The 21712-nt window shown below is 37.4% G+C and overlaps 2 protein-coding genes and 1 non-coding gene across 4 annotated transcripts; 1 reads left to right on the plus strand and 2 right to left on the minus strand.

The window, feature by feature from the left end:
- Nucleotides 1–232: 232 nt before the first annotated feature.
- On the plus strand, nucleotides 233–8568 carry LOC112055475 (malonate--CoA ligase ACSF3, mitochondrial). Its single transcript, XM_024095605.2, has 9 exons — nucleotides 233–576; nucleotides 669–806; nucleotides 1804–1896; nucleotides 2115–2477; nucleotides 3083–3260; nucleotides 4029–4284; nucleotides 4938–5138; nucleotides 5800–5942; nucleotides 6486–8568. The coding sequence occupies exons 1-9, from the start codon at nucleotides 426–428 to the stop codon at nucleotides 6931–6933; spliced, it is 1971 nt and encodes a 656-aa protein (XP_023951373.2). The 5' UTR covers nucleotides 233–425; the 3' UTR covers nucleotides 6934–8568.
- On the minus strand, nucleotides 8554–21444 carry LOC112055477 (probable sodium-coupled neutral amino acid transporter 6). 2 transcript variants are annotated; one of them, XM_052886682.1, is made up of 9 exons: nucleotides 21315–21444; nucleotides 13964–14165; nucleotides 13093–13213; nucleotides 12593–12705; nucleotides 12092–12224; nucleotides 11331–11493; nucleotides 10780–10948; nucleotides 10143–10268; nucleotides 8554–10009 (listed from the first exon to the last, which is right to left on the minus strand). In XM_052886682.1, the coding sequence occupies exons 2-9, from the start codon at nucleotides 14157–14159 to the stop codon at nucleotides 9450–9452; spliced, it is 1581 nt and encodes a 526-aa protein (XP_052742642.1). In that variant the 5' UTR covers nucleotides 14160–14165; nucleotides 21315–21444; the 3' UTR covers nucleotides 8554–9449. The 2 variants fall into 2 exon arrangements, with proteins under 2 accessions (XP_052742642.1, XP_023951377.1); XM_024095609.2 differs by lacking the exon at nucleotides 21315–21444 and adding an exon at nucleotides 18654–18978.
- Nucleotides 15554–15715, minus strand: LOC112055479 (U1 spliceosomal RNA). The gene has a single exon (XR_002887504.2). It is a non-coding gene; the product is annotated as a U1 spliceosomal RNA (small nuclear RNA).
- Nucleotides 21445–21712: the final 268 nt, after the last annotated feature.

Below are 21712 nucleotides of genomic sequence, written 5' to 3' on the forward strand. Positions count from 1 at the left end.
AAAATCCTCTTGAAATAAATTAGACAAAAACAATAATAATATAACTACCTATATTCCTGAAAATATACATACTATATAATTTAGTTATCACCGAATAAACGACACTATTGTTCATTCAGGAAACATTTATATTACGCTTTACAAATAATAATTAGTCCGCGACCTTTAAGATTTCAGAACTGAAACATAAGTGTTACAGAATGTCACACTCAAAGTGTCAGTGTCACGCCTGTCACTGTCACTACTCACTAGCCAAATAAAAATAAAATTGAAAATTATCTTCTCATTCTCAATCCTATCATTTTCCTTATCTCTAAAAGTATTATTTTTCTTACATTCATAGATTGTATTTTGATTTCAAAATAAAGTGCTTCGTGTGTCAACCATATCACGTTTAAAAATATCTCGCCAAGAAGACATTTATAATGGAATTTCCGATTCGGTCTTTGCGCATAATAAACCGGCTTTTACGAAAACCTTTTGGATTTTCAGCATATAGATGCGTTTCTAATACAGCTGTTAAAGAAGAGGCTACTTCAGAGCTCTTAACTTCATTTAATCAAGACATAAAATCTGGTGAGTATCAAATTATTTATAAACTGACAAAATTTCAAAAAAATCAATTCATGACTGTTGCCACCATCTTATAAAAATAAATCGTTTAACAGGTGGTGCAGTGCCAGTATTCCGAAGAGCATTGTTGTTTCCTTCAAGAGTAGCCCTGCAAGATGACTTTGGTACATACACTTACGCTGCCCTGTATGAAGCAGCTACTGCACTCAGTAAAGACATTGCAGCTCAACTTTGTAAGTTCAGCATTATAACCCATATTCAGCTCGCTGCTGAGCACGAGTCTCCTCTCAGAATGAGAGGGGTTAGGCCAATAGTTCACTACGCTGACCTAATGCAGATTGGTAGACCTTACAAAGGTAGAAAATGAATGCCACTTCATAACTAATTTATTTAAAAGTATGTATTTTTTTTATAACTTCTTATTCAAAAGATATTAACTGTATCTAATTGTTATTGTCATTAATTTAGGAACAAGTTAATTATAATTATCATTAGGTGTAAACAAGTAATTCATACCCTCATTTTTAATTTATTTGTTGATAAACATGGCTTTAGTATAGGCAAAATATAAGGATATGGATGTTTTATGTGTCTTACGTAAGATATTCTATAATATCATCACATTTATATTTTGAATGCAATTGTTTGGATGGATGTGTGTTACTAAATTATCCCAGAACAGCTGAATTGATCTGGATGAAGTATTGCACAATATTATAGTTTTCAATAGCACATACCATACTTCCTATGCCAATATTCTTAGTGGGACAGGATCTATGAGAATAAAACCATGCATGAGGATAAAACAGCAAGAATAAATTACAATATAATAGTAATATTAATGTATTTGTTTATATAAATATGTGCATAAATGATATATGAATAAATAAATGAATGCTAATAGTAACATTTTCTATAAGAGATAACTTTTTATTTTTACTCTCCTACAGTTATTTATGGTATTCTACTTTTTTAAATTCTCATTCAACTATCTCAACCTTTATGTTCAAAACACATAATGACTTATACAAAGCTGCTCTAGTAGGAACTTACTGAATTGGGCTAGGCAGGGAGAACAACATGAGCAGAGAAGGGGAGTGTTAATAGATCGTCAAGGAATTCTCTAACCCTACATCCATTGGTCACAAGTCAGTCCTGAGCTTTTCTCTACCACAATATGAACCAGGCTTCCGCACAGTGAATCCATAGTTGCTATTTTATTATTTTCAGCTGGTGAAACTGAATACACTATTTCTTATATGTGTAGCAATGACGCATCACACATTGTTGTGCAGTGGGCTATATGGATGACAGGAAATATAGGTGAGTCAGCACAATATCATATTTCAATGACACAAGAAGACAAGAGAGATATATCAACATCATCATCATCAACCCATATTGTTGACAAAATCTTTTGTGTTGCACATGCTAGGCACACACACAGATCAATTCCAGTGTATAATTAATTTGGGTTCTATAAGCTAAGGGGTGAAGCATCAATAAATTTACAACATTGAAAAAAATATTCTGTTTTTCAGCGGTGCCGTTAACACCCCTCCACCCAGCTGAGATGTTAAAGTACTACATTACAGACAGTGGTAGCAAACTGATTATTTGCTTACAAGACTATGAGAAAATACTCCGACCTGTGTCCGAAGAACTAGCCAAACCATTACTAGTTGTATACAGGCCTAAAGATGGGACAGATGATCAGGGCAAAGGTGGCCAGGGAATAGATGGCCAGGGGATAGATAGCCAGAGCAATGATGACGAATTAAAAGAGATACTGCGTAGAATGAAACTTGGGAAAGATGATCAAATGAAGGATTTTTCAATAAGTGATGTTGGTCCATCCAATATATGGTATGGCGGTACAGAGGCTATGCTGATTTATACTAGTGGTAAGTATGGGCTCCAATTGGGTGTCAGTGTATAATAGTGAAAAATGTTTTTTTTTCATAAATGGAGAGAATTGTTTATGAGGAAGATTTTATAGTATTACTAACCCCCGTGACTTCGTTTGCGTGAGTTATTACAGTATTTCACAAATCCCGCGGGAATCATGGATTTTTCCGAGATGAAAAGCAGCCTGTGTTAATCCAGAGTAAAATCAATTTCCTTTTCTAATTTCAGCCAAATCGGTTTAGTAGTTGTTTAAAATTAATCTAAATATTAGGGGTTAAAGTATGAAATTGGCGATTTGTACTGAAAATCTAAATTGTTTATTTTTTAATTTTTAACAAATTTATTTAATCAAAATAGTTGCTATTATTATCTATACATTGCTGCCATCTAATGGGAAGGTCATTAATGCCTTTGCGATAGAACTCCGACGATCTAGACTGCACAAACTGTGTGAAAGCATTTTGTACTGCCTCCTGGGAAGAAAACTTCTTGTCACTTTAAACTCTGTTATTAATGTTATTAGATGTTTTATATTTGTGAGATGTATGTACAGAATATCAGATGTGCCCTTTTCGAAATTGCATATTCACTTGTTTTCTAGGTACAACAAGCAAACCCAAGGGCGTAGTGTGGACCCACAGGATGCTCTCCACGCAGATATCTTCCCTGCACGCCGCGTGGCAGTACTGCGCGCAGGATGTTGTGCTCCACACCCTGCCTCTGCACCACATACACGGCCAGCTGAACTCTCTCAATGCCTCTCTAGCTGCTGGAGCTAGGTATGTCATCTTTCATCTGCATGCTCTCCAAATGTTGTCTTCCCTGCACGCCGCATGGCAGTATTGTATAAGCCTGCGATATACGTGTGCGTAGGATAAAAGCAAGTATTACAGACTGTTTGACAGAATACAAATAATCTAGTCTTACGTATTGCAGACTGTGTGTATTACATGACGTGCCCAAAAAATAGCGTCCACCTGTTTTAAAGGTTTTACCGTCCATAGTCGTGTATTGATAGCCGTTAAAATAAAGCCCATAAAAGTTTTTAAGTTTCCGAACGTACATACAAAACAGATGCCTTATAAGATCCGCGTGTATTTATTCATTTGACAGAATACGAATACTCCCGTTCTAAGCATCGCATCCCGTTGTGTGCCTAGGCGGACTTAATGACTATGATAAAACTCAGACTAATACATAAGGACCAGTATCGCACACAAATTCACCAACAAAATTGTAACTTTTTAAGCATAACAAGCTTAGATTAGGTTCTGAAATTTTATAATCATATTTATTTTGCAAACATCCAGTCTATCTTTATTTTTTACATATAGTGGGTTGAGGCGACATGAACTTTATTGACTAATGAACAAAATGGCTATTCGTTACGACACATACAATACACTACTAATAACTATGTGTGAGTGCGCAAAACTACAATATTAATTAGTTAAAATTGACCTTATTTACCCGAATATCTCATAAAAATCAATATATTCAAACCTATATTATCCCCATTAGTCTGAGTGATTAAAGTGTTGTGTCAGGATACGCATGCTGCCGTCATTCGTGTCGCATAGCGTGTGGGCGCGCCTGCTCGGCACGGGCGAGCGCGAGGACGCGCGCGTGTCGGTGTGGCACGGCGTGCCCGCCATGTACGCGCGTCTGGCCGCCGACTACGACAAGATGTTCGCGGACAAGAAGACGCGCGACTACGTGCGCGCGACGCTCTCCGCCAGGATGCGCCTCATGTGCGCCGGCTCCGCTGCCTTGCCGGAGTCGCTGTTCAAGAAGTGGGAGGAGGTAAGGTTCGGTGAAAGACTTGATTTGAAGGACAAAATGTGTCAAATTAATCCCAAGGTCATGGCTGTCAGTTATGAATTTGATTTCAAATGGATCAGATCGAGTTGCGCAATCGTACCTTCATCATCATCATCATATCAGCCGATGGACGTCCACTGCAGGACATAGGCCTTTTGTAGGGACTTTCAAACATCACGATACTGAGTCTGCATCCAGCGAATCCTTGCGACTCGCTTGATGTCGTCAGTCCACCTGGTGGGGGGTCGACCAACACTGCGCTATCTAATCGTACCTTAAACAAGTAATTTTGCTGATTTAGCCAACATGGATTTTTCTGAAAATTGGCCTCCTGAGATCTCTGTTCTAATTTATGGGCAATTTTCAGAGTTTGCAGGGAAAGTGGGTTTCTCCTTTCATCTTTATACGTAAAGCGGTTTTCGGAATTTCCTGATTAGTGCGGTTTTTTAAGAAGATTCGGGTTTGCCTTAGTTTATGTAAATCGTCAACATAGCAAAAATTACAATCAATAAGTTAGTTCACCTTGGATCGATTGGTGATCACTTTAGCTTAGCATTGAGGTTAATCCATGAACTTCGGAAATATTATCATCAACATCTTAAGGTACTGATTTTAAATTACCTTGTTTTCCCCAGATCTCAGGTATGAGGCTGTTGGAACGTTACGGCATGTCGGAATGCGGCATGGCGCTCAGCAACCCTTACCGCCCCGTGGAAGGACGAACCCTGGGCTGTGTGGGGTTGCCTCTGCCAGGGGTTTCGGCCAGGCTCGCGGCTGCTACTGACAATGGCTTAGATCCCTTAGTCACGGTTGAATCTCCCGATCCTGACACTCAGGTAATTGCTTGGTTTAGCTATTAAACAGCCTTTCATATGATTTTTGTCAATAGACAAAGTTATTCACGGGGAAGGATTACGTAATATAATCAATACATATAAATAAAATTATAAGTGAATGTCTGTGATTTCAAAATAACTGTTTTATTAAGTGCTTATAGTTATTTACACAAATCGAAAGTTTGAAAAAATAAATATGTATGTATTTCTGGTGCTAATCTGCTAGATCAATTTTAACAGGATTTTCACTGGAAAATAGAGGAGGTTGTTACGCAATATATGAATTACTTTTTATCTCAGAAAAATCCATGATTCCCGCGGGATTTGTGAAAACCCGAATTTCACGCGGTCTAGGTCGCGGACGTCCGCTAGTTTTTAATACTTTTGTGTGAACTGGTTGAAATATCTGTAATTGATAACTAATTTGTATATCTATAACAGCCCAAAATATCAATACCTAAATGCTTATTGTCTAGTTCCATAAAACATACTAATATATTTTACCATGTATAAAATGAAAAAAAAAACCTCTAGAAAGATTTTTGGAAAGTGAAGATCTATATGTTGATATAAAATACTTATAAAGTAATTACAAATTTTTTGAGATAAATTAAACAACAGTACAATACTTATTAAAGCTAATTCGATAATTTCTTTACAGATATCCGTAGACAGACTCGGTTTAACTTCAAACAAGGAATCCTATGAGGGTACTTGGAAGACATCTGTAGCAGAACACAAGTTGAGCAAAGATGGCGTCTTCGAAGGAGAGTTGTTACTCAAAGGTCCGGCAGTCTTCTCTAGGTAAGTTTAAAGTGTCCTATTCATTAATTGATCAGAACCAGACGTTTTTTTGTAGAAGTTTAGTTTAAACAGTGAATAATAATTAATCAATATACATTTTCCAATATTTTGCGAGGAACTAATGAATCCACTAAATTTAGTATGTTATATATGCAAATTTGAAAAATACAACCCGGCATTTTGTTTAATTTGAAGCGTTATGACACAAGTTATTCATCTGAATGTCAAAAAGCAACTCTTGAAAGGTTGGCCGTAAAATCAGCATTGGTAACAATTTTCGTGGGAAAAATGTCTATACTGTATTTACGTCGTTGGGTCTGGGTATCATTGTCTTAGATATATCGCCAAAAATAGACCATTCCAAAAAAAAATCAAACCCAAAAAAATTAAACCTCCATGCTCAAAACTGCACAGTTGCCCATCATAGTTACCCATGGGTCCTGGGTGGTTGGCATGATATAACAAACTTTCAGCTTGTATAAAATGAAGAAAATAGCCAGTGCTTAAACTATCGAAAAATTAATAAGTAATTTTCATATTTAGATACTGGAACAGAGCCCCACAATTAGAGTCCCCAGATTTCACTGACGACGAATGGTTCCGCACAGGCGACACCGCATCGTTCTCCGATAACAAATTCAAAATCCTCGGTAGAACTTCCATAGATATCATCAAAACTGGCGGCTACAAAGTCAGCGCTTTACAAGTCGAGTCCGCGATATTGGAACACCCCAGCGTTGCTGACGCAGCGGTTTTAGGCATAGATGACGATAATTACGGTGAAATCATAGCAACTGTTGTGGTTCTCAAAGAGAAAGCTAGTTTGACCTTGAAGGAACTGAAAGACGATGCGGGGAAAAGGTTAGCGCCTTACCAGTTGCCGAAAACCATGCTAATAGTTGACCAAATGCCCAGAAATGCGATGGGCAAGTTGGATAAAAAGGTGATCAAACAACAGTTTGGCGACAAACTAGTTATGAAGAAAAAGTAAATGATTGAAATGAAGGTTAGTGACTGAAAATGCGTTTAAACTATTTTTCTGACATGTTTCAATTATAATTTAAAACTTATTTTTAAGTAGAAAGTTATTGTATTTATAGCATCCTATAATACTATATTGGCGAGATGTTTTGTCTGAGTGATTATAAGCGGACTACATAAATAAGTCCTCTAGAGTCTGGCAAGTTCGTTGAACACTCCCATGATATGCGGGCGACAGGGGGAAACACTGTGCGGATGTGAAATCGTGCGTGCGGGTAAGTGACGTGTATCAGTCGTGGATTTTCTATTCATCGCTACACTCCTCCCGGCCGCGCGCATCATCGGGAGCGTTACGAACGAAGTTGCCAAGCTATAGCGCGTGACGCAGCGTAGTACCGGAACATTACCGTAACATTACCGGAGCACGCGGCATTAGAGTCCGCTCTAAGATTGCATTTCTGACAGGTCCTGATCGAATGGGACAAACATATTCAATTACAATTGCCTCGTTATTTTGTCTCATCACTACTAAGACATACAGTTGGCATAACCTTTGAAACAGCGCAGTTCGATAACCTTGTACGCCAGTTTGAAGTTGCATCGTCCATTCGATCATGACCCGTCAGAAACGCAGTCTCCGAGCGACCGTACTTTAGTCATTAATTCATAAACAGATTCCCGCACCGCTTTGTCATCCTCACCCCTATACCGCGCCAGTGAGGATTCATTTATGCGTTTTGGCTGCATACACATGTTACATGTACCTACTTAAAGAAATTTAAAAGAATGTAATTGTGTTTCAACCAGTTGCGTAGCATGCCTTGGAGGGGCCATGTATCAAAATTAGTTGGGGGGCCCAAATGAAGGGCAAAATTTACACAAAAGAAGCAAAAATGCTCGCTTAAAATAATATGACTGTGACTTAACCTATGTAGGATGTTTCCAACTTATGTGCGCACCAGGGAAAAAAAAAGAGATTGTAGATTACCTACCTACATTTTACTAATTTTTGCTTTCACACGTAAGGGCCCCCTGTAGCCGTAGCTACGCCCCTGGTTTCAACACATGGCTTAATCCAATAAAAAAGCTTCGAGATTTCGTCACGCAAATATTCAAAAGTTGTTTTTTTGGTTGGCGGTATTTTAATTTAATCGTCTTCCAAGACAATTCAAACTATAAAAATTAAAAGTATGAAATAATATTGATTCTAGGTTATATTCTTAAATGCGCATTTATTTCCGAGTAAGGTAAAGAGAATGAAGATTGATTTATCTATAACGTGATATAAGGACTGACTTTGTTATTATCCGACCGCGTCAGGGGAAGGGTTTCTTTTACATGTTTCGTTATTTCTGTTGAAATGCTCCGTTTATCATGAAACTTTTATTAATTTAATAAAGTTTTATTAATTTTATTTAAATTATTTCCATTTTTTTGTGTTTTATAATAATTGTGTATTTTTGTTCCTATAGTTTTGTAGATATTAAAGGAAAACTTTGTTATATTAAACTTTTGCTTTGTTATACAATACAAAAATTGTTATAAATAATAATTATTATGAATGTACCGAATGGACTGACTTAATTATAAAGTGTTAGATGTTTGTTGATTTGTTAAATAAAAATGTATATTTTATAATTTGAAACATCTTTTATTTCATAATTAATACTATGATTAAAAATACAAACTTATCATCGTAATAAAAGTGGCCTAAGTAATTTCTTATTCTTTACCTTATCATTAAATCTTTATAATAATTATATGAAATATTAAAGACTAGCTGACGCCGCGCGGTTTCACCCGCGTGGTTCACGTTCCCGTAGGAATACGGAGATAATATAGAGTCTATAGCCTTCCTCGATAAATGGGCTATCTAACACTGAAAGGATTTTTCAAATCGGCTCAGTAGTTCCTGAGATTAACTCGTTGAAACAAACAAACAAACAAACTCTTCAGCTTTATAATATTAGTAAGATTAGTATAGATATGTATAAGTATTCATTCTTGTTGCAATTTGAGGGTAGGTCGGTTGGAAGAAGTTAAATGGAAAATATGCTCAGACAGAAACGATAATTTTCCAATTATTTGAAAATGTATTAAATATCCTTGTAAGTCAAAAGATATACAGTTTTAACATCTGAAAACACTGAATTAATTTTCGCCATTATATTTTAAGCTGTTTACTTGCAATAAATCGTACTATTTATTTGCAATAAATCGTAGTGTTTCTGTGGACTGTGACTGTGATTCCGTTTAAGAACTTCTAAACCACACTACCACAGATATTTACCATGGTTATGCAAAAGTTTCGATAGGTTTTTTTTTCTAATAGCAACCAATGTCATAACGCTCAATAAAAATTTATAGACTGGGCAAATTGGATTAATGTTAGTTTTTGCTCGTAATGTATCTAAGACGAAAAATAAAACCCAGTAGGTGAAGGTTTTCAGTAGGAGAAGTGTCTACATTGGTTTTATTTATCAACGTCCATTAATATTATTACACTTACAATTATTTACATTTCCGCTACACTTTATGGTTGGCAGTTTCTATAAAACTTCTTGCAGCGGCCGTTGCGTTCAATAAACATGGCGGCGAAAACTCAGCGGACGAAATGGCGTCCGACCAACTTATGTAAGTTGCCACAAAAGTGGCCACAATGCCCATGACCATTACTATCACTGCCAGTAAAACATCGTACCATTTTACTGTATAATCTGCTACATCTACATTATTAACAATGTTATTGATATATTCTTGTTGAGTGACAAAAGTTTTGTATTTAGTCTGTGTTCTCGGTAAAATGAGCGGGAACTTTGACAGGCCGCCATTGTTGCCTCTTCTGTTGATATTGTTCTCGGTCAAGTGTTTCTTTCTCCTCTCTATTAGTATATCCAACTCTTTCATATTAGACCGTTTGTAGCAGAGTTTTAAGAAGAATAAAGGTGGGAATATGAACATCAGGGGGCCGGTTAGAGTTGAACCTACTAGTCCCATTACCAAATCAAATCTTGGTACTGATTCTCCGAGAAATACCGCTAATGCGACGATGCCAGACCGAAGTAGGCAACGTTGGAAGCAGAACTCTGAAAGGACATTTTTAATTTAAAGCACGCTAAACAAAATAAAATGTAATTTAAATGTATGTTAATCACTTAACTTGAAAGTGAAACAGAATGTCAAACATTTTAATAGATGCAGGTATTATTAGTATTTTACCTCTAGGAATTTTCAGCAAGTCCTCAATATGCTGAAAGAGTGCGGAATTGCCAACGGCACTGGAGAGACAAAGTTGCAATGTCACTAAAAGTGCCACGATATAAAGCGCTATTGATGGAGGCATCCCTGGAAAGAAGAAATTCGTGATGCTTCTAAATTGAATCTAACCCACAAGATACTTCTTCATGAGGTATCCCTCACGGATACTTTCTCGTCAAGATTATATCGGACTTCTATCAAGGAAAAAGCAACTCATAGCGTGATGGAATCACGGGAACTCTTCACGCAATTGCGATCCCATCCAAATCCAAAAGTACCCTCAATCAACTACCTGCTTTACATTTTCAAAGTAAATATTTGGGCATATTCGTTGGTCATGTACTCGTATATAGGTAGGTTATAGGAGCTCCAAAAGATTTCCAAATTGAATTACATATTACTTTGCTATTTTTCGCAAAAACTAGAGAATTTTCTGCAGCAAGGAACACACAAGGATTGCAAACTAAAGTATTTTTATAATACCATAAGCTTATGTATATTGTATAATATCTTGTGATTCGCTGGATCTCTCAAATATGTGTACCACCTAATGGGAAATCATTAAATCAACCAGTAGTTATGGTTTATCATAACCTACCTTGCAATATATTGTTTTCTATATTGTTCCCATATCTATCGGCGGCCAGTAGTGACGTCACCATAAACATGAATCCCGTAATACCGAAGGCTCCCAGTACCGCGGAGTTGATCTTGCGACTGTCTTTCATGTCCACTTGCAATGTTAGCAGCATGGGGTGGATGTCGAACTGGAATCAAATGGTTAACAATTTGTATATTAAAAGAATAATAAGCAATATCATTAAAAATCTCTTAAAGCTGATGTCAACTAGCTAGTATAAAAAATATTAAAAAATTAAGTCAAGCAAAACATTTAGGTAAAAATGTAAATTTGTAAAAATCAAAAATGGATATACTCCCAATGTACCCAATAGGGAGTATATTCATTTTTGTTGAATGGAAAAATATCCCTTTAGTAGTCTGTGCACCCCAGTTAATGTCAGTATTTTTCGGTCAAGTTGGGTCAAGTATTTTCTGCCCTTGTGACAAAGAAAAAAACTTTTTCTTTAAGAAGAATAGAGGGGGGAATAAACGAAGACGCTTAGCATATTGTAATCACAAAGTTTTTACCTGGAAAGCAATGATCCCATAGGCAACAAGAAAGTCCCTGGGGTTGGGAACATATTTAAGGACATCTCCAGATGCCGGGGCGGAGGTGTTGTCAAGGCAGATACAGGTCCAAGTAGCTATCGCCACTGTGGTCACTATGCACACTGATGTTAGAGCTATGGGCCTGAAAACAACTAGAAAAGTCATGAACAATACCTTAAAAGTAACGATTTGAAGTTACCTAATTAAAACAATTTCAAAATCCAAAATTTTAAGTAGGCTCAGTTTACAAATGCACTATAAAGTACTTTTGATACGTCAGTTGACTATTTGTAAAGATTCTACCACCGGTTCGGAAGTCAAGTTCTGCTGAGAAGAACCGGCAAGAAACTCAACAGTTGCTCTTTTAAAAAAAAACTCGAAAAAGTAACTCTAGCAAGTTAGTTCAAGTCCTTCAAGGCACCTTCCTACTCTAGGCCCAGTTAGACCTTTTGTAGCCACTTCCAAACACCAGTCACCAAGGTTGCCTGTTCCTGCTACTTGTTTGGTTCTTCTACTAATACCTATTGGCTATTTTAATAATTCGATATTTCGAATCTACATTACTTGTCATTGCTGTAATACCAAGTTTTTTAAAAGGCCTGAATGGTCATCAAAAAGCATCAAATTTGGTAATTGCTTCTTAAAACTCCTTAGACGTTTACTTTTTTGACAGACATAGGTCATAGCCATAGCCAGTTTTGCAATCACATGTCTTATACCATGTATGTCTGTTAACTTACTTCATATCCTTTGGCGAGCCGAGCCACATGACAGGACATAGCAGCAATCCTATGACCATCATCCACACACAGTATGTCACCCCCACCTCTCCGCCGGTGATCTTCCACCAGAACATCTGCATGCTTTGGGAAGCTGTAAATTACATACTTTTCATAAGTTTCAAGGTAAAATAACTTTGAATTTAATAGGTTCATCATGGGTTGACTTCGTATGAGAAATTTTCTGACAGTCCGGAGCTGTTACATCAACGGTTATTATCGACGGATGAAATATTATCCCATTGGATCAATGAAATGGGTTGAAGCTCCAAATCTTTCTCTTAACTCATTAAATATAGGCTGATGATCACTAAAGATTTATTTTAGGAAATATGTGACTAAAATAAACAATTGAGCCATTTTTTAGCAAATAAATGCGGCAACACTTCTTTATATCCGAAGGAGATATTCACTTAATGATTTTGTAATTAAATATTGAGATGCTATAGGAATAAGTCTTACCAAATATAAAATTAGGAACTCCTGCGCCGAAAACAGTGGCGTCAATGAGGAACGTCACCAGTCTGCGGGCTTGAGTGCCGAACGCTAACTCTGCTACTGCCGCGTAGGGAAACCTGCAGTGTAGATTCAAATAAGAACTAGACCTAGACTTGTACTTAGTAGGTAGGTACCTAAATGATGTGAGAAATTTTAATTGCTCTTACGATTCAAAAGATTTAATTCAACTACATACGTATTGGGCGCAACTATTCAGTTTTAGAAAACTTTAGCTAATGAGGTTATTTTGTTCACGCATTACCAAATTGCGTACGAAGAGATATAATAAAATTTGTGGTTTCGTCACGTAATAATACTCCTGGGACAAATCTCCAATACCTATATGACACGTCTAAGAATTATTAGAGGGGAGCTGTTAATTTTCTTTATCAATATTACCTATGGGAAAACTTGATGCCTTGTAGCCAGATTATAATACAAATGTTCTTGATCCATTTCCATACCTACTCTTTTCTCTAATATGCGGCGATATCTCGTGCGCCAGAAGCCAGCTCCGTCCAAGAAGCACTGCTGTGTACAGCTGCAGCGCGAATACTGATATGACGAGCGGCACTCCGTAGATACCTGCCAAAAAACACCTTTACATCACCATCCTCATTATCATTCTCAACAATACCATTATCAGCATTATAGATGTCCAGTGACCTGTACATCCGGAAAATGGAAGCCTTGTAATGACTTTCAAACACCACGGTCTTCTGCTTACATCCAGCGGCACAAACATCGCTTATGCCTTGTTCTGATTACTTTAGTATTTTAGTCGAGTATAACAATTTTTAGATTTATCGCCCAAAAATTGTTCATACTCGATTAGAATACTAGAGGAGTCAGAACTAGGCCATATAAAATACTCGTAGGTATAATGCGTTTTCCTGCTTAGGGCAATCATATTCCTCAAACCAGAACACTGCATTGATGATCATCATCATTCGTATATTCGGCTCACTGTTAGGGTTAGTCCTAGGCTAATAGTCCCAATGCTGATTGGCAGACTTTATACATGCAAAGTATTCAGAATACTCTCAAGCAAGCAGATTTCCTCATAATGTTTCCTTGACACGTGATATTTCATTTGTTAAAATGGGCATGCTCCGGACTGTAATCTACACCCTCCGAAGCAAATGCAGAGGTCATATCACTCATATCCACTGACCTATCACGGCTCTCGCATTGACGCTTAACTTAAAAAAAAGCATGCCGATTGTTTACTAAAGAAAAAAAGCTCCCTACTTCTAACTTAAAACTTGCAGAATCTCAAATCGGTCCGGAAATTCACTCTCTCGAGTGTCTCAACTTTCTCGAGTTAAATCTCACCACAGGATATGATGGTCTTCGGCAGCGCAACCACAGGGAACACTCCGAACAGGTCCACGATGCAGAGCATAGTGAAGAGCACGCTCAAACCGCCCGTGGTCTCGCCCGCCGTGTACCGGTCGTGGTAGATCATCACCGTGGTCGGCTTGCGTAGAGCGGCCGACCCTTGCACCGTGTCCGTGCGTGGGATCTTCATCTTTACCTAGAGGATTATTTTATGAAGTGATAATCTATACTTCTATACTTAATATATAAAGCTGAAGCTTTGTTTGTTTGGTTGAACGCGCTAGTCTCGGGAACTACTGGTCCGATTTGAAAAATTCTTTCAGTTATAGATTATAGTTATAGATTATAGGTATAGGGAAGGTTTAATAGGTGAGAAAAACTATAATAATTGCGGGGAAAATCATAAAAACAACCCTTTTCTATTTCCCGTACACACGTTTAAGAGTCAAGGGGTAGGGGTAGGGAAAAAGTGCACTTAAATCAAAGCAAAGCTTGACCGGGTCCGCTAGTATCTTATAAATTGATGAACATCGGCTGCACGCACGAAAAAGCCTCATTGTCACGTTCCGCCTGATCCGAGCATGTCAGCGAGAGTGCCGAACAAGCAATACAAGGCATCAGGGCCGGCCCGTCCATACGGCGAACGGAGCAGTCGCTCCTGTCTCCAAATCCTAGAGAGCGCCTAAATGATAATCCTTCTCAACCGTAGACGGTACTGCGCCTGATATTCAATTGGTCATCTCAAAGTATGGTCGAGATCTTCGCGTTCCATTCTAACTTTACACTCATAATTTGGTATAGGTATCTATTTATACATATTATTAGGAACAAACAGGAGAGGCGCCATAATTGGATCTCGCTCCATTTTAAAATTTACTTCGGCCCGGCGCTGCAAGGCATAATCGGACTAAACGTTACTTTTAACGCAATGTGACGCATCTGTCTCTCATCCACTCCATCGGCCGATGCGTCCAAGTAGAAGAGAAACTGTGAACTGTTTTGTCAACTGTAGCGCTGATGGAAACCATTTCGTGGTTAAAAGTAATTAAATGTAGCAAATTACATCCAAATCGGTTCAGTGGTTAAGCCGTGAAATAGTAACAGACAGACTTTTTTTTATAATGTTAGTATGGATGGATAGAGCAAATGTCCCACCTGATAACGTGGAAAAAGCTTTGCCTTTACTTTATTAACACCTCGCAGTTCGTAACAGCTAGGTTCAATGCTCTACCCTACGTCCGTAAATTGGAGGCATAGCATAGATCATAGAATAGACCCAATTAGTGTATAGGTGTTAAATATAGCCTTTTTCGACTTATATGGTGATTGATTCGTTGGTAATAAAGGACAATGGTCATTTTATATTTATATTTAGTTTTGATATTTCGATATCCGATTTGGTTCTTCTCTATTCTCATCGTCCTTTATACAGTGTACTAAACAAAGATTATCTGAATGTGTATTGTATTGTGTACTACTAAATTAAATGCTTATTGCTCATAAATCATAAACAAATTTACTTTCGATTATGATTTAAAAGTATCGAATAGTATTTATTTTAGTAATATTTTCAAATTATTCTGAGGGAGACGGCGCGTACGCAGTCCCCACTATCAAAAATTACGCGTCCGAGTTATCCACATTAGGGATAATCGCAGAAGTCAACCCAGCCGCAGTGCAATGGAAGGGCCTCGCTCTGGGGGAACCGCCTTCATGATCACGGTGTCCCCTACGCCAGGTAAGTATGCTTTGATTAAGTTTACGTAGGTACTTATACTTTGCTAAATAACAACACGCTACTGCGATTTAAAATACCGATGGCGCCATCTAGTTTACAGTTTCAAAACTTGAACGAATTGGGTTGGGTTCGTTAAACAACCCCATTGATGTAGCGTAGGTTAAATAAACATTAATAATACCTATGTAGATTTTAAAAAAATGCCTAATGTACAATTTCATAAATTTTACATACATAGATATTTATTTACTTATATTTAGCTGTAGGTGTAAGTACCTACATTAAACCTATCTCTTGTAGAAGTTATCGGATTTGCTATAAAAATTGTAGTTATTAAATTCTTTTATTACTTATAGGTAATAATTTTAATCTGAATCAATTAAAATATGTAGGACCCTAACCGTATTACAAAGCTTATAAAATGCAGTCTTCAAAAAAAAGGCTATAAGTTCGGTACCTTTCGAAAGCAGACAAACTGCAGCTATTTATAAAATACCGGTTATGTACACAGAATTTGGAAACTTCGGCTTGGATGCATAATAGTAGGTATAGGTACTGCTACAAGGAGTTTTATTCATCCTCACCCTACTTTTAATAATCCAGCCTATATTTTTTTAATTCCGGTCTCTTCCGGTATACGCTTCGACCATTAATAACAGGACCTGCCTCGCTAACCTTTACCCCTCTGGCAAAGATCAAAAATCAATGATCTAACGCGTTTATAAAAACTGTTGCGAATTGCTATAGAATAGATGTTTTATTGTTGTAATCGTTTTCGTCGTGGAAAGAACTCCCAAAATGCCGGTTTCAGTAGTTGAATGGCATAAAAGCGGCCAAAAACTTGTAGTTCAGTAAAAGATGGAGTAACGTTTCATTTGTAAGTATTAGTCTAAATAGTCAAAGGGTATAGGAAATAATTTACGAGATCATGACTCACTGCGCTTCACCAAAGCTGATTAACCAAGTTAAATATTGTACCTATACTATTCTAAATCGATGCGAAAGTTCAAAGCCGACATCATAACGTGCCATTACGGTTACCATCTCGAAGAGCAATCGCCAAGTTTTACGTACAGGTAGGTACACCAGTCTAGTAGTAACTTTAGTAGTCTTAGACAAATTAGATATTTGGTCTGAGATTGTAGTGAAAAAAAAAACATACATGCAGCTGAACGTAGAATCTCCTTCTTTTTGGAAGTCGGTTAATAAAGTAGTAAAACTAGCTACCATAGCTTAACGGTAAAGGAATTAAAAAGGGATTCCTATAGGATTTTAATTTTTAATAACTGGTCGCAAAAAAAATCAAGTCAATGGTTAGTGAGTAGGTATTATTTAAATAAATATATGTATGAGTATACTATAAATAATTTATGAATAGATATTTATGTAAACTGATTTAAATTTTTATAGTCCTGGACGTGTTATTTGGCACGTGTTATTTCTGATTCTATTAGTATTTTTAGATAGATAATAAAACTCGATTTGCTTGTAGCGCGTGCCTTCGAAGAAATATTTTACGACCGTGGGAAGGTGGTAGATACCCAATTCCACGGATATGGACTGGTACGGCAAGACGATTAATAATTATATTAAATACCTAGTACCTAGGTACCTAAATATAAAATCAGTGAAAATACACTAGCTGACGCGGCGCTGTTTCATCCGCGAGGTTCTCGTTCCGTAGGAATACTGGGATAATATATATCCTATAGCCTTTCTCGATAAATGGGCTATCTAACACTGAATTAATTTTTCAAATCGGACCAGTAATTCCTGAGATTAGCGCGTTCAAACAAACAAATAATAAACAAACAAACAAACAAACTCTTCAGCTTTAATATTAGTATAGATATGGCCGAACATAGAACCTTTGAAGCAGTATAGTGTGTAGTTACCATTTTCAAGCGAAGAAAATTAGCCGAGTTTATTATTATTAATATGGATACGCTATAAATTTTCACCCGGGGTTTGAATAAGTGCAGATCCAGAGAGGAGCCGACGTCTATAAGAACGGAGGAAACAAAACTTTCCTTTTTCTAAAGGTCTTATATGACAACGTATTTCATATATGACAACATATTTTTAAAGCTGTTTCATAAGTTATCTAGACTTCATGTAAGAGGAACTGTGGATTGGTTTGAGTTAAGGTTTTTATGTGAACTCATTTATGATGCTACCAGGAGCGGCTTCAGGGTAGGGCGCGGTTGGGCGACCGCCCAGGGGCACCAGGTACCAGGGGCGCAAGATAGATATAACGGCGCGCCGCACTAAATAGACCGAGGGCATCCAGCGAGTTGCAGGGGTCCGAGTGAATTCTAGCAACATATAAGCTCCTATTTATCACGAAGAAATCCATAGTTCCCGCAGGATTTGTGAAAAATTTAAATTAAAGTTGCGGGCGTCTGCTAGTAATCATACATTTTTGTGCGTATAGGTTTCAATGGGAGAGGGGCTCCGTCAAAAACTCGCCCAAGGGCGCTGGTAGTGCTAAAGCCGGCACTGGATGCTACCATGTTCGTGGTTGGAATCCATGTACGAATGACGTAAGAACTCCGGGACCCGTTTTTACCGGAAAGCATCAATGAAAGCTTATAAAAATTTGGTATAATGTAACTTGAACCTTTGCTTTATGCATTTTGTACTATCTGCATGGTTCTAGTACCTATATATCTATTTAATATGTTCGTCTGGTGATTATTGAGTTCTGGATTCGATCTTAGGTGGGTTGAAGTGAAAAAGCTTATTGGATTCATTCTTTCTCGCTTAAGAAATTGGCTATTTTCAGAGCAGGATTGTGGGTGTAAGCGTCCCTTTAATGACCTGTTATCAGATTATAGAAGTGTCCTTCAGCTCAGCTGAGCTGAGACTGGCACTATGAATCAGACTGATGATATTGAGTACAAGAAGGTACAAGGATATAAACTTTTGAAAAATGATGAATCTTACCTTTAATTTCTTACAGTTTGTTCCTTATATTAGGTAGGTAGTAGGTACATAATCCAATTTACTAAAATTAGTAGCTGCACTATTCAAATTAAAACAATATTATGTCCGATTGTCCACAAAAACACAACACCAATAAAAATGCATTCTTTAGAGCTTATAGCATAAATATCACAATTAAAAAAATATAACAGTCTATACTCCGATATTTAAAATTCGAACTCAATGTTCGATATTTAAACGTAACACGCAGCGGTATTTTGCGACAGAATTAAAGCCCTAATGAACCGACTAGCGCACTGGACAGTCCCGCACAACGTGCTTATGTAAACAAAAAAAAAATACTTATTTCGCAAGCCCCCAAAATCAGGTTTCGTAATCATTTTGCACTCGTGTAATCGCCAATTTATAGCTATGTATCTACTGGTGTTTTAATGGCCAAAACTTGTTTGCTTGAGCACCCAATTTTGAAATCATCTATTGAATATATTTATGGACATACGACGGTAAATAACCAAAATTCCAATTCAAAATCAAAAAGGCAAGGATACAAGACGGAATTTAAATAGAGTCTCGATAATTCAACACATAAATTCGAATAGATTTTTAGCGCTTGAAACTTATTCATTAGCAGTCTATTCTAACAGTTCTATACAGTTCCTGGCCTCGCTCCATATAGGATAGTTTTGACGGCCTCCGTGGCGCAGTGGTATGCGCGGTGGATTACAAGACGGAGGTCCTGAGTGCGATCACCGGCTGGGCCGATTGAGGTTTTCTTAATTGGTCCAGGTCTGGCTGGTCGGCCGTGGCTCGTTACCACCCTACCGCTATGCGATTTAGCGTTCCGGTACGATGCCGCGTAGAAACCGATAGGAGTGGGGTTTTATCCTCCTCCTGCCAAGTTAGACCGCTTCCATCATAGAGCCCTCGTGATCAGAAGCCACATAGGCTAACTACTGGACCTGGACCCAGAAGGCTGGCAGTATTGCTACGTTGTCTGGTACAACTGATTCTCTGACCTAAATCTAGGCCAGCTTTCTGGTTAAGGGAGGTGTCGATTATTATAAACAGAGCTAGTAAACGGATTTCAACCGTAAATGGCTCAATTATTATTATTTTACTACCAGACCAATGTGAAGAATCAGCTGTGGCTAGTAGCCCGTATCATTATTAAGGCAGATACAACGCTACGCCATTGAGAATCAGGTTTACTATATTGACTAAAGAATAACTAGAATTGAGTAGGTAGTTCTAGGTAGGAGGTATAATCTGTTTTTAATATTTTAGACAAGTTTGGCACACGCGAATTTTAGAAACTTGTTTCGAGACGGAAGCTTTGTTAATGGACTCAAGGATATTTTAAAATGTTTTAATTTAATATAGGTACTTATCTATACTTATAATAAATCTGTAGAGAGGTCAATTCTGTACATGAAATATATTTCCAAAATAACTATCAGGGGGTGATTAGTGATCGATACTAATGCCAAAAATGCAATCAGTAAAATTTTTGTCTGTTTGTTGTTGAAACAAAAACTACTGGACGGATTTTAACGAAACTTGGTACAATTATTCTACATACTCCTGGGCAGGTTATAGTATACTTTCCATTACGTTACGATCAATAGGAGCAGAGCAGTGAAGAGAAATGTTGAGAAAACGGGAGAAGTTACTCAATTTTTTAAGCTTCCGTCGCGTGTACAGCCTTAATGGTTAAAGCTACATAGAAATCATGTATGACGGAAATGTTTTGCTTAAAATTATCTTTAAAAACATAACAGCATATATAAGTCTATCTTTTATGGTTGACTCACAATAACACGTGTAACTCCCGATAGCTTAGCAGTTCGTAGCTTTCTAATTATATTTGTTTACTCTTATGTTTATAACACTCATCACTCATCCCTAATAAGAAAGTTAACATTATTACCTATTCAATAAAAAAAGAATCATAAAAATCGGTAAAGAAACACCAAAGTTATACATGAAATACGCTAAGCCATCGCGCGTGAATACTAATAATAATTCATGCTTTAAGGACTTTAAGGATTATTTTTGTGTAATGGTTGCCGCGCTCGACGCGACTCGCGGTGGGAGGAATAAATAAAGAAGTGCAGCCTTAATGAGTAGGGTAGGGGTAGGGTAGGGGTAGGGCAGGGGTAGGGTAGGGTAGGGGTAGGGTAGGGGTAGGGTAGTGGTAGGGTAGGGGTAGGGTTGGGATAGGGTAGGGTAGGGGAAGGGTAGAGGTAGGTTAGGGTAGGGTAGGATAAGGGTAGTTGAAAGTTTACAACGACTTTCACGCGGACGAAGTCGCGGGCGTCCGCTAGTTTATAATATTTCAATTTAGAGTTGAAGGTTGTCGGTCTGTCCTGGATCCCGCTTAAGAGTGATAAATAGATTTACGAAAATTATTGATTCTGGTAGCTAGCTGAGTTACCAGGAAATGAAAAATTCGGAGCTTCGGACTGAGATAAATCAATACTACGCAATTTGTTGTGGCATTGTGGCTTTTAAGTTGTATAACTATTATAACAGTATCAACAGTAAAAAAATTCTGATACCCTCCTCCCAAATTGTATCAATAAAGTTAAATATAAATTGTTTAATAGGTCAATTTAACGATGCTGTCCTCAAGTGTACGTACGTGGTAGATACTTAGCTTACCTTGTAATTCAATATCTCGGCTTACGCGGCCCGGCGCCGACTGTTTCTGTTTCAGGTCAAAATGTAGCCATGGTATACTTCGGTACATATGTATTAGGTAATATTGTATACCGGCGTATGATTATTATAGTTTTTCAGATAAGTTCCTTCATTGAGTTGATAGGCTAGGCTCACAAGGGCTGTATAATTAAGGCTACCTCATAGATTTACGAGTCGGTACAAGTACGGCCTCCTATATGTAATATGAAAAATTGTGAAGTAAATCTCTTTGCTTGTTAGTTTCAAAATAACATTTATAAAGAAAGAAGAAAAATAAAAATCAATGAAGAAAACTTTCGTCCACAACTACCTCAGTTACCCAACATACAGTGTATACAACATACTATAACAACAATATT

This window comes from Bicyclus anynana, chromosome 2 (genome assembly GCF_947172395.1).
Source record: "Bicyclus anynana chromosome 2, ilBicAnyn1.1, whole genome shotgun sequence".
Taxonomy (NCBI): Eukaryota; Metazoa; Arthropoda; class Insecta; order Lepidoptera; family Nymphalidae; genus Bicyclus; species Bicyclus anynana.